The 13,221-nt window shown below is 37.1% G+C and overlaps 1 protein-coding gene across 1 annotated transcript in view; it reads left to right on the top strand.

The window, feature by feature from the left end:
- ERC2 (ELKS/RAB6-interacting/CAST family member 2) overlaps positions 1–6,838 on the top strand; it is a 495,023-nt gene extending 488,185 nt beyond the window's left edge. Inside the window, exon 20 of the mRNA XM_067303579.1 lies at positions 6,758–6,838. Within this exon, the coding sequence (XP_067159680.1) occupies positions 6,758–6,838 (81 nt within the window). The remainder of the gene's footprint in view (positions 1–6,757) is intronic.
- The last annotated feature ends 6,383 nt before the right edge of the window (positions 6,839–13,221 follow it).

A 13,221-nucleotide genomic window follows, 5' to 3' on the forward strand; every position in this document is an offset into this window, starting at 1 on the left:
AAGGCCTCACTTTAAATTACATCATCATGAAAGACTTAAAAGCCATGAAGTTTTACATGAAAACTGATAGTTTCTCTTTACTCCAAATGTTGTTTCACTGGTAGGAATTTTATATTTTTGCCATAATACCAAGATATTCTGTTAAAGTGGAACTTCTTTAAGAGATTCTTTTTTCCTAGTTTTTAATGAAATGCACCAAATATAACTAATTAACAGGAAAATAGCAGCTTTCATTTCAAAATCTGTTTCTTCCTTTAGTTAAAGTCTGTCTATATGTGACAAAGTATTTTCATGTTAACTAATAACAAAGGATAATTAGATAGAAAAATGTATTGGAGTAGCTTTAATGTAATATAGTCCTTATAATTGCTGATGTTCTGGTTCAAATGTATCTTGCCTAATGTAACTAAATGTAGATTTCAGAGTTTTTACAATGCACTTGGTTGATGAGGAAGATTTATACTGCACATGTGATACAGTGCAAGTGTAAATAAGTAAATGGACTCAGGAACTATCACTCTTTCATTTTATTCTTTAGAAACATGCAGAATTTAGATAATCAGAATTCTAATATGATTTTCTTATTAATCTGTTTTAAACCATGAAATCTGATATTTTCACCATGACTAATCCATGAAATTTGTCAACTTTGTCCATGATTTACACAAGCTCTATTTATAAAGAGAAATTGCTTGAGTCCTAAGGCATGGAATATTATTTCCCAGCATGCTTTTAGTATCTCTTTACTAATAAGTATAAACAAAATGTGCACATTGATTATATTATTTCAAGATCAGGAGGTAAAGCATGAGGAACATTCAAGAGTATATTCCCCATAGCGGTGTATAAGAAGCCATTAAGCCATTAAGAAGAAAATAACCTATCATATCAGACTTAGTAAGAATGGTTGTGATCATAAAGTTTACCTAAAATAATTGGATAACTTACTTGCAGATTAAAAACATATGCGATACTTGTACGTCTTTATGTTGTAGGCTTTAGAATTAATTGCTGTCAGCAGAAAACAGACCAAACAAAAATAGATTTGCATCAATTCTTTATAATGTGGGGGGGGAGGAGGGGCCTTGAATGACAGTGAGAATAATTCTACTTTGTATTTGGGGGAGAAAAGTGGCTATACAACATTCACATACTGTAGCGCAGTTTACTATATATGGGAAAGAATAAGGATCCTTTATGTAAATGTAATAACATGCAAGTAATACCTTCAAAAGGAAAGAAAAAAGTCTCTTGTGTACTAAATGTTAGTCTACTCCAGCTGTCCTCCCTCACTTTGTGGGGGAAAGACATTTGGGGAAAGGCCAAAACGCAGATATTCACAAAGCATCCAATTTTTAGTTCAGCATAATGTCTTAATCAGCTTTTACAGAGCTGCTCTGCTCTGTACCAAACATGCTATAAATGTGCAATACATTCATATGTGTAAATAAGTCACACTCCCTGTGGTGATGAAAACAAGATGACTGCTTATTTAGATAACCGCACAGTACTGCAGGTAACAGAAAAGCATCGTCCAGTTGCTCTTCAACTGGGCAGGGGACTAGAGCTAGAACTCCTGAATACTACTACTATCTCTACATCATTTCAAATTCCTAGTTATACGACTTTATGAAAGTTCTCCAGAAATTGTACATATTAACAGCAGGGATGGCCAACTTCTGTCATGATCCACAGGTGGGAGCCAGCTAGCAAGAACTTGACCTGATATGTGATTTGGTCTCTCCCCTTGAAATGACTGTACAGCTATTCACATATCCATTTAATGATCAAAATCTCATCATCTGTCATGTTCCCTCACTGAAGCATGTGATGGGGAATGTCTGCTTTGTGATCAGACGGCAGGTGAACTTCTGGTCACGTGCTGAGGGAGGGAGGGCTCAGGGTATGCAGCCTTCAAGTGTCTCCTTCAAGTGTGCTGATGTTCTTATGTGGTTGCCCAGGTCAGAGGTTCAGCTCAAATTACATGCGGGGGAGCTCTGTGCCTTTGTTCTTCTGGTTGACCTTTTCTCAGTCCTGCCTCCTTACCACAATAGCTTATGTTCTCAAAGGAACCACAGCCTCTTAAACTGATTTCTAAATGAAAACAGACAACTGGTTAATTGATAACCGAGCAGCTAACAAGGTTTAACTAAACATCTGTGAGTTTCCAGAAAGTACAATGCCATCTCTTATGAAGAATTGAATTCAAAATAACTAATCACTATCACTCATATTACAATCAGTCTGAGTATCAGATAAAATTAACAGTTAATGAGTTTAAAAAATGGGAGGAAGGGCATAGGGTATTTCTTCTTATAATGTGCAATTCATCTATGGAACTTCTTGCCACATAATGCTGTGAGTACCAAAGTTTATACAAGTTCGAAAACTGATCTGATGAATTCATGGGAGAGAAAATGCATTAGGGGCTATTAAACACTGAAATATTGCCTGCAGTGCATAAATCTATGCTTTGAAGATTGCATGAGCTGGGAGACTATACCAGGAGCCACCACTGGAGAAGAGGTGCTGGGATGGATGGACCTGTGGTCTGCTCCAGTGTGGTTGTTCTTTAGTTCTCTGCCAGGTCTCCTTCAGTCACCCCACCATCCATATTTTCATGTCCACATGTTCTAAAAGTCAAGGGGAAGCGTGGCCTCTTATCTGGGCTGGAAGCCTTTTTCATGACCTACGAGCCGAAATATAATTTATTTCAAACTTACTAAAGTCGTTAGTCCAGAAGGCTGCAGATGTTTTGTAGAGAGAAGGGAAGAATTTGGGGAAAACATGTGAATGTTTTACACATAGTGTTTTACACTTGCCTAGCTAAAAAGCAATTGAGTAAATTTTTTTCAGGTCCTTCCCAAAATATTGCACATAGCATGGGACTGAAAGTACAAGGAATCTCAGCCTCTAAAAGATATTTTGAAAATAGTGTTAATGAAAATAGATGTTTAGAATGAAACTGGGATTTCGTAAAATCCCATCAAATTTAGAAATCAAAATGATATGTTGATCCTTTGTTTTCATTAAGTGCATCTTGATAACTCAATATCTGTCTTTACAAATGCAACTGTCCGCTTCAGGACCTTAAAACTTCTATACTACTTCTGGTATAATTCAGGATTTATTAATAGTCAATAGAGTTATATAGATATTTTGTACTGATTCATTCCAGATATCCCAGACATTTGGGACTAATATTTTTACATATATTTAAGCTGATATACATAGAATTGTCGAGGACAGAATTGAAGATGTGTCAAACTACAAAAACTTCTGGCTTTTTCCATTCGCTGCATCTTTAAGCAAATACTCTTGTGTGTCCTGTGTTGAGATTCTTAAAAATTATTGTCTTTATGTTATGCAGGATTCTGTCTTACATAATTAACATGGCATTATGAGACAAAATGCTCTACAGTATAAATTAGATCTGGAGAATTTACCTAAATGTTTGTTGAGTACAAAAGTTCTACAGCCAGGTCTTTTCCTAATGCATACATTCATCAGCTAAAATCTCAATTGTTTTGCCTGTATTATGTCACTCACGTCTGGAAAGAACAGCCTCCCGCTGGTTGTGAAGCTGATCTCCTGCTGCTATTTAGCCACTTGTAGGATTCTGTCCCAATTCCTCTAATCCACTCTGTTTCAATAGCACCATATTTGGACTCCTTCACACATTCTTTGGCTGCTCTGTTTGTGATGCCCGATGAGCTGAATTAGAATTTTAATGTTCCGTTCAAAACAGAAGGAACCTTTTTGTTAAATGAGAGTTTAAGGAATACTCTCCTCAGCTACCTTGGATAGGATTTCTACACATGCACTGTATTATTTTCCTTCAAACTATTGTCCAGAAGTTTGGGGCGCTATTTCAATGTATTGTTTTACTTTATATAAATCTGGTCCAATTTGAGGTTTAATGTTGCAATAAGGCCTGCTACTATCTTAAATTGCTTCTTTCCTGTTGTAACTGCTCATTCAGAGTTCATTGCTCCTTGTTTCCATTGTGTCAAAGGTTTGCTGATACCTTTTTGAGCTGCTTGCGCAAGTCAGGCCTAAGCAAAGGAGAGAACCTGAAAGGCTCCAAAAATGATACGTTAGAAATGACACCACAAAGTACACTGTGGGTGTTTTTGCCTGACTTTCAAGAAGTCAGCAAAGATTTGCGTATTTGCCAGTAGCTGTTTTCTGATCCCCACATAAAGCAAGATTAATTTAAAGCCAGACTGGTTTACCTTTATGCACATTGTCTGTCCCTTTACTTCACAGCTGACCCTCTTAACTTTGGTGGAGCTATTTGTGTCTATGATAGCACTAGAAATAGGGTATCAGAATATGATCATTATTAAGACAGAGCTTGTAGGCACATATTTTAACAATTATTCTTTCTTTATGAAGAGAAACTTGTCATTGAAGGTTCATGGAATTTAATTTACTGAAAAATAAAAAAGGTTGTTTTTTTGATGATAATTTTACTGTACCAAAAGAAGTTCTTTGTACACAATGTGATATTGCATGCATCCGTTGTAAAATTTTTAAAACTTGCAATGAAGTATATATGGCTTACCTATGTGTATGAAGAGATTGAAGAGATTAAAGACATTAACCAGGTGAAACATATCTGAATAATTTCATAAAGTATCTCTCACTTTTACCAGATTTCCAGCACTGGAAAATTTAGAACAATTTTAAAGCACGTACCATGTTTTTCTTCACTGTGGTTTTCTGCAGTGCAGGGCTCCCTTGGTGTGCTGAATCATCACTACTAGCAGGAGCTGCTGGAGCCAGGCCCTGGTGGGAAACACCGTCTCTTGACGTGCCAACTCACGAATGGGGGTAGGGGTGCAAGCAGACATGGGAAAAGACAACAGCTACACCTGTTCAGTAATATATAAGTTAGTAGAGAGTTTTACAAGGGAAAAGGTTTGAGAAAGTGAAGATGAAACAGGGAGAGATGTAGAGAAATATGTGCAGAAACCATAATGAAGAAAGAAGTGGGACAAAATAAGTGTTATATGGACTCCCATCTTGCTTGCATTTGGCAAGTAGCCTGCATATGATTTGTTCACAAATGTTTTAACATTTCTAATGATAGAGACTCATACAAAAGAAAGAAGTTTTGTCAAGGGATTTACTTTATGTAATACAAAATGAAGAGATTTGTAAGTGACCCATCTATGCAATATTAACTTGAAGAGGTTTGTGGTTCTGCTGCTCCTTTTCTGTTTGTACTTTAAAATTAATTGAAAGCCTCATTGTTTTATTGAACTGTGAAAGCTTCCAAGGTCAATGAGTGAGGTAATTGACCTGCGTGGTGTAGGACAAAAATATGTATGTTAAATTGCATAATTAGTTTTAATTACTTAATTACAGTGTTTAATGTGGGGGGGGTCAAAGGTTACTATTACATTTAGAAGTCATGGCAAGAAACACAAAAATAAGCAACATAGCTTAATTCTGTATTTCTTTAGGTCTCTATAAAAGGGGTCTACTGTGATCTATCCTTGACCTTGGATATTTGATGATTGTAGCAAATAATATATTGCTGTTATACTTTTTAGAACCATAGAGACACCTTTGTAAATGACTAAGTGACTTTACCAAAGACTTCATTTAGGTTTAGAATACACGAAAGTTAATCAGCAGTGGGAACTCGACTGACAGCAATTTAATCTGATTGGGTAAGGTAATTACATGATTACCAGGAGTGTTTATGTATGCACAAGGATATTTTTATTGGAAAAAAACCTAATTGCTTTCTTACTGAGAAGAGAAAAAAACAAACAAATTTGTTGTCACAGGTTAAGAGGACATCCTTCATTCCTTGAAATAGTTGCTTTTCATATTTTAAACACAAAATAAACTCATAATTCTTTGCAAATTTGCATTGGGATTATGTTATGTATTCCTCTAAGCCAGAAATAATGCTATCATTGAACTTGTTTTGTTTAAGAAGCTCATTACTTACACATTGATTGTGTGATACCCTATAGATGTCATGATGCTTGTAATTCATGATCTGCTTCACTTTGTGTAAGTGCTGTTGCTTAAGTACAGGTCGATTTCCCCAAACTTAAACCTAAGGATCCATTATACTAACGGATATTTGTGGGCAGAAGGACATTATTTGTTTATCCATGGTGGCAAAAAAAACCCCAACCTATTTACAAGATAGGTAGATAAAAGGTGGTGTTCATAAATGCTAAAAAAAAAAAAAAAGTCTTGTGTTAGGAGCTCTGAATGGTCTCTTAGAAAATGCTATTTCAATCTATTGACAATAGAGGGAGTGTTGGGAGATGAATCTTCATAAACAAACATTAACCCTTAATGAATACCTCCCTGAAGTGCACTAGAGGGTAGAATCCCATTTGGTTAAATAAACAGTGGCTTGCTCCGAAGCCTATTGAAGTAACGGATCAGGCCCAGTCTTGGCATTTTGTATGGTTGTGGTAAAGAGACACAAAAAAGAAATTAAAACTTACAAGAATAACTTCATATCTCTTTGCCAACTTGGACACATTTTGTCTGTGGAAATAGGAGGAACACCTCCAAAGGCCAACTCCTGAGAAATTAGAATGTTAATGAAACAGAATGTTAAGTAAGACATAAATGAATTTTTTAAAAGAACTACATAATTATGCAAAGAAGTTCTATCATGCATTCCTTGTTACAAAAATCATTTTCTCCCCTCTGCTAATTTTTCCCTAATTAAGTTTGTGATAGAATATTACAATTTTGAATTGTTTTTCCGAACCAGATGATCCGGTCACTGTTGGAGGCACATAGCCACGGCAAAATCTCATGCTGTACATTGATCACCTGTCCAACCTTTGCCTAGAGTGTGATCCCCAGTTCCTTCAAGAGATCCATCTTTACCTGTCTATAAAGAAGAGGAGGAGGAGGAGGGAGACATCTGGGATATTCAAGTATCAAAGTTTAACACCAGAGCAGGTTGAATCTCCATTTATATTATTCTCTATATGTGTTGCTAGTATTGACTTGGATAATTGGTTGAAGATTTTTCAGTAATTACACAGTATGCTCTGAAGTTTTTACCAACGTTAAAACGCTTTTGTTTAGACGCCTCACTTACCCAAATTACACGTGTGTTTTTCATAGTTCCACAGTGTGAAATTGAATCCCAAGTCATTCTGCTATTGAAGGAGTTAGCTAATAACGAGCGCGCATGGCGGCTTGCACGCTCACCACAAAGGCCAGAATGGCTTGCGTAAGACTGTTCGGCGCACTGTAGTTTTTCACCGTTCTGCGTTTAGCCCACGCGGCGGAACGGCGGTCCTCCGCAAGGACGCTCATTTTCATTCACTTGCTTCGGGCGCGTCAGACGTCCTTCTTCCTCCTTCTTCCTCTCCCCTTTGCAAGGGGACCTTGATGTCCACGGGGCAGACGGGGCTTGGCATGCTCTCCCAAGGACTGCCCCTTTCGGAGCCTAGCACAGCCCACACACGCTCCTGGAAAAGGTCCAGCTCGTTCCTGGAGCAGAATGTGAACCTGTGACCTTGGGGGCCTCCGGCAAGAGCGCTGCCTACTGAGCCGCCAATACCCAGGCCATCAATAAGTTTTAAATGCCAGTTGCAGACTTTGCGGAGATAATGACTTCAGTGTGTAAAGGTTTTGTTGTGGAGGCTGCAGTCGCACATATGGCGTGACAGAGTAAATACGCTGAAACCGTAGAGAGCTGTTACATAACTTGCCTTGATATAACAGTTTTTGTAATATGTTTCAAGGCATGGAATATTATTTAAAGGGACACTGTTATGTAGGCTTAGGCCCAAAATGAAGCTATTATAAAAAGAATGTTTAGCAAAAACAGAAATAAGTCCATGAAATTGTTGGAGTGGGAATTTCAGGGTAAACTTGCTTGGATTTAAACAGTCGCCTGCATGACATTGCACTGTTGTGCCAAGGAATGAGAACCAGAAAATGAAAATACTATTAAGTGAGAATCAGAAACTGAAACTGACCCAAATTAAGATAGGAGAAGTCTATTAGTAGTATTAAACTTTTTAAAAATGAAAGGCTACTACATTCTGAGAAAGATGAGAAGAAAAAAAATCAGTTCTACCTTTGTAATTCAAAGCAGCATTATTGACACAGGTAAAGAAATGCATTTGTGTTTTAATATTATGTTTTACCTGTTTTCAAGTAAGTTCTAAAGTAATTTTAATATGAAATAAGCTTTTAAGTTTTTGGCACATTTCAATTTTATTGACGTTCTATATTTTCAGTTTAGCATTAAAATCATACAACAAGCATATCGATGTTTGGGTAATTCAGATTGTTAAATATGGCTGTTATTACCCCAAATATTATTTATAGACATGGATCAAGAAGGAAAACTTGCAGACGGATTCAAGACAGGGCTTATATTCTGTAAAGGCCATTAGATAAATTGCATAAACCTTCTTTGGAGCAAAGGCCAGGAACCCAGGACTCCTTTTCCCAGCCGAGTGCCCAAATCACTAGGCTACAGACTCTTGCTCCCTCTTGTGTTCTTTCTCTGGCCCAATGAATCTTGAATTATTTTCTGTTCAATGATACAGTTTCAACAGGAGGGCTTTAACATATCCTTATCCTCATCCCAGCGTTTCACGCAGCCTGTGGCCTAGCGAACGTTCTCCTAAAAGATATTGCTTTGAATCTTAGACTGAAGAAGGAATCAAGCCTGGGTATTTTGCTTCTAGAATGCGTGGTCCTACTACGAGGCTGGGAATGACTGCTACTAATGTACTATTTTATGAAGAAATAGCGCCTGAAAAATGTTGTAGGGAACCCAGCCGGGTGGGTGGCTGTTAGGCTTGTTTTGAGGACTGCTGTGGCTGGCAAATCTTGCCATAGAGAACTGCGTTGTCTTTAGGGAATAGACATCTCCAGGCTGAGACAGGGGCCTGGAGGACCACCATTTTGGATGGAGGTGCCTAAATTCTGCTCGCAGCATTTTTAATTCCCATCTCTTTAGGGCTATGATTAGTTTAATAGCTCCTCTGAATGTGGAACTGAGGGATTTAATGAATCTGTTTTTCAAGTGCAAGTAAACTTTAAAAGAATGTGTTATCATTAAACCAGATGATAGGAAGAATTTGTGGTTCAAAAATGCATTGCCAGGTGTGAACCACAGGCAAACACAATGCATTTTGAAACTCTAAAAAGTGAAATAACTTTAAATGTGTTAATGCTTTTGATGCGGTTCTACAGAGCAGTGTGTATTAGATCTGAACTCAGGAATATTCAACTAGATTAACTGCATTGCATTTATAAAATAAATGTTTGTCAAAATTTCTGACTTAATTCCCAGGCTATCATTTTATTTTTTTCAATATGTATGTTTTCATTAAGGCCTGAGGTACAAGTCCTTATTCATACAAATGCTTTTACCTATTTCAGTGGGATTATTCTGGTGAGTAAGGCAATGCCTAGGATCAACCAGTATGAGCTTGGTTTTCTTTTTAATTGAAATGCTAATTTTGAAAATGACAGCTGTGAAATATTTTTAGTCTAAAGCGCTACAGATGGTATAAAATTAGAACTGTGGATTTTCTTGGCAGATCTTTTATTATTATTTTTATCTGTTTAAAACACTGAAGGAATAATGTAATGAATTACACATGTATTAGTTTTCTGGCAGTAGATGTATCACCTGATTTGGTATCCAAATATATCTAATTGTGAACTATTACTGCTATGCAGTATGGTAAATTGGGGTGGGGGTGGGGAAATAGAAACTTGTGTACACGGAAGACTCTTGTTTTTAAAGACAAGCCTTTTTCTACCTCTTCTTGTATCCGTAATCGTTGTGGTGCGGCTTTTCCTATAGTAGGGAGGCACTCAGCAGGAGCAGGAAGGATGCAGTCAGTATCCCAAAGAAGATGGCACGGACTGAGCCAGCTGATGTGCACTGCGGTTCATTGACAGTGTTTATGCTTCTCCCCACAGGACTTTCGTGTCTCGTAATCCGTCTCTAGAAGGGCTACCGTTTGCAGCACAATACGGTTTAATACTACCTCTCCTTTCACGGTGAAGAGAAGTTAAAATGATAAAGGCTATAAGTCAACATCATGTTAACGATTTTCTGTGCCTTGGGACCTGCCAGCGTAGGGAACGGTTTAGCGCAGTGACGGCTGATTGCTTCAGAAAAGTGGATGTTTGTCCGTACGTTAAAGGGGGAAATCTATGGGTGCTTAGATACCAGTGCTATGAATGTGGGATAAATAGCTGAAGTACACTGTGATTGCCTATATAATGACAGAAAAGGGTAGAAAGGCCTGAAAGAAAACTGGAATTGGAAAATTAAGTAGAAGAGCAGAGAAAACTGTTAGAAGCTTTTCTACAGAAGTAAAAATGTTTAAAAGCTACGTGTTGGAGGGAGAATCTTTGGAGGCGAGTAGAGGTCTTTAAGGATGCAGAAGAGTTGTGTAAGTGGGGTAAACAATATTACATGATTCTAGTTGATTTGGATCTGTGTACTTTGGGAAGCCATGCATAAAGGAGTTATAATAATCAAATGTTGTGATGAATAAGCATTTTGGTAGAATAAATCAGGCAATAATCAATTTAAGATATGCTACAGAAATGAAAAGCAGACTTGCAGTTAAAGTGATATGAAAACTAGTAGTTAATTTGGGAACAGCATATTTTCAAGATTACAGATAGCATGGATTAAAAAGAAAAATCACAGTAAAGAGTTATATGCTGGCTAAAGCTCAAATTAAAGGCCTCCTCTTCCCAGGTGTGAAAATTATTAACTGCATTGTCACTTAGCACAAGAAAAGTAATACAGGTGCTGCTATGCTTTCCCTTCATCAATTTTAATTGAAAATGCTTTTCATTTTATTGCATATTTTATTGGGATTGGGCATTTTATATAAGAAATTCATTGATGGGTGGTTAGTGGCAGTGATTCTCCAGCCTTACATCTCTCGATATTTTATTTAAACAGAAAAAGATTTCTTGGCCTGGTCTCACTGTCCCCTCTTTAGTGTTACCACAAAGAAAAAGAAACTGTTCGCAAATACCTGGAACATATTTGCATTTGCTCTTGGAAATACTGGAGCTGCTTGGGAATTTTTCAGGTTAACATAGTTTTGATTGAGATTGTTGATTTATCAAATCTGAAATTTCTCCCATATCAAGGATAGTTTAAAGAAACTTCCACTAGGATGCTTTAATTCCAAATACTAAATAACTAGTTTATTTAAAATGGAACTGTGCAGCAAGAAACCTTGACAGAAATCTGCATTACAATACCCAGAGCCTAATAGTTAGGGCATTATCCTTTACAACATTCAACTTTGGTTCAATTTCCTTCTCTGAATCCAGCTGAATAGAGACTTAAACCCAGCTGAATATCTAATGCATCCAAGGCAACTGGACTGTCAGTAATACGTTGGGTATCTCTGCTTTTGTGGAAATTGTGAAAGGATTTGTCCTAATACTAACAAGACCTTTCTGAAATCTCAAAAATACTTATAGACTAGGAAAAAACACTTGTGCCCTGCTTTAATCATAACCCCCAGGCTGTGAAGAAATGCCTGTAATAATCATTATTTTATACTTTCATACCAGGCCACATTTATTAATCTGGACTCTAAACTGAATCTCAATCTCAGTCTCCATATAGAGCTGACTTTCCATGCCTCTGGTTATTCTTGTCAGCTGCCTCAGATTTTTCTGTTTTTCCTATATCCATGCTTTTAATGGTTCAGCCAAATCTGTCTAGCAGTAGTACTTGGGGTACAACAGCAGTGTACTCAATGGCATTTTTCTATGTGGTTTTGTGTACCTCTATTTTTGCACCTTATACTTTATTATGACCGGGTGAACTCAGTGGTGATCACTGTTGAAGATGCTTCCAGTTAAAGCGTGCACCTGCTGAAAAAGAAAAAAAATCGAACCCGGTCATAAGCTATTTGATTGTAGTTTGGACCTTGTTTTGGAATATGCAGTTGATGATGGGCTCCGTGAAACTACAGGAATCAGGACGGTTTTGTGCCCTGTCAGAGTGTAGGTTTTCTGCTGGGAATTCCAGAAAGGATCAGTTACCTTGGTAATACGTCCACCAATATTTATTGTGTCTATTTCTTTGCACAGGCTAGCAAACATTCATCACATGGGAATGTTGGTCATGATCAACCTGAGCTGAATTTAAATTGGTGACCTAAAGGTTAAAGTCTCTGTATCCCGTTACCACTCCCTTGGGCTGTCCAGTCCTCCTGCAACTGGGTTTAACTCCATTTTTAGTTTATCAGTGTCTTTGGAGGAGGAAAAGTCTGTAGAAGTGTTGATCTGACAAAAACCATGAATGCCCTGTTTAAAAAAAAGATGTCAATATGACTTTCACAGCTTGTCAATACTTGATGAGCGAGGATCTGAACAAGTATTCAGATGCTGGACTAATAACTTTAACCATCCTGTTAGATAGCTTTAATCCAGTCATATGGGAACATATGCAGTGTAGCAGCCCCAGTGAAACATGAAACTTTGAGAACAGCTGAATAAATTTAAACACATTTTTGAACATTCTAACCTTTGTCATAAAAATCTGATAATATAGAAGAAAAACTAATAACACTTTTGGTTTTGTTATTCTGTACAGTAGTTGAGAAGACTTAACATTTCTTGTGGTTGCTGACTTTAAAGAACTAGTGAGAATTTTTAACACTACTTTTTGCCCCATATGAAGTCTATTCTTTCTCACTCATTAAGGAATGAATCTGGTTTCTGTTTTATTCAATATTGTATATACATCTCACCCATAAATATTTAAACTAAGTAAATATAGAATCTTAAACACGGAATATGCTTTCGTTCTAAACTGGTGGCTGTGGGGGAAGGTAAAAATATTTTATTCAAAGACCAGTGGTCCCTTTGGAAGAGAAAAAAAGTGTTTCACCTAAAAATTGGATAGATTTGTGTTTGCTGTAGGGCAGCAAACTTTTTACTGGATTATACCTATATTGTTGTATTTATATGTGTAAAGTTCAGACTATAAAGGATCTATGGGAAAGGGTTTGCAGATACTTACTTCAAAAACACATGGCTAGTATTCAGCCCCCATATCTGGGGCTAATTTAATTCTTCTTCTCCATTCAAAGTGCTTCACTCTAGCCTACAAATGCAGAACAGATTCCCTAGTAATTTTCTTTCTTGGAAGTACAGTCATTTTACTCCTAACTGGGAATAGCATGAAATGGAAATACGTTTATG

This window comes from Apteryx mantelli, chromosome 12 (assembly GCF_036417845.1).
Source record: "Apteryx mantelli isolate bAptMan1 chromosome 12, bAptMan1.hap1, whole genome shotgun sequence".
Taxonomy (NCBI): Eukaryota; Metazoa; Chordata; class Aves; order Apterygiformes; family Apterygidae; genus Apteryx; species Apteryx mantelli.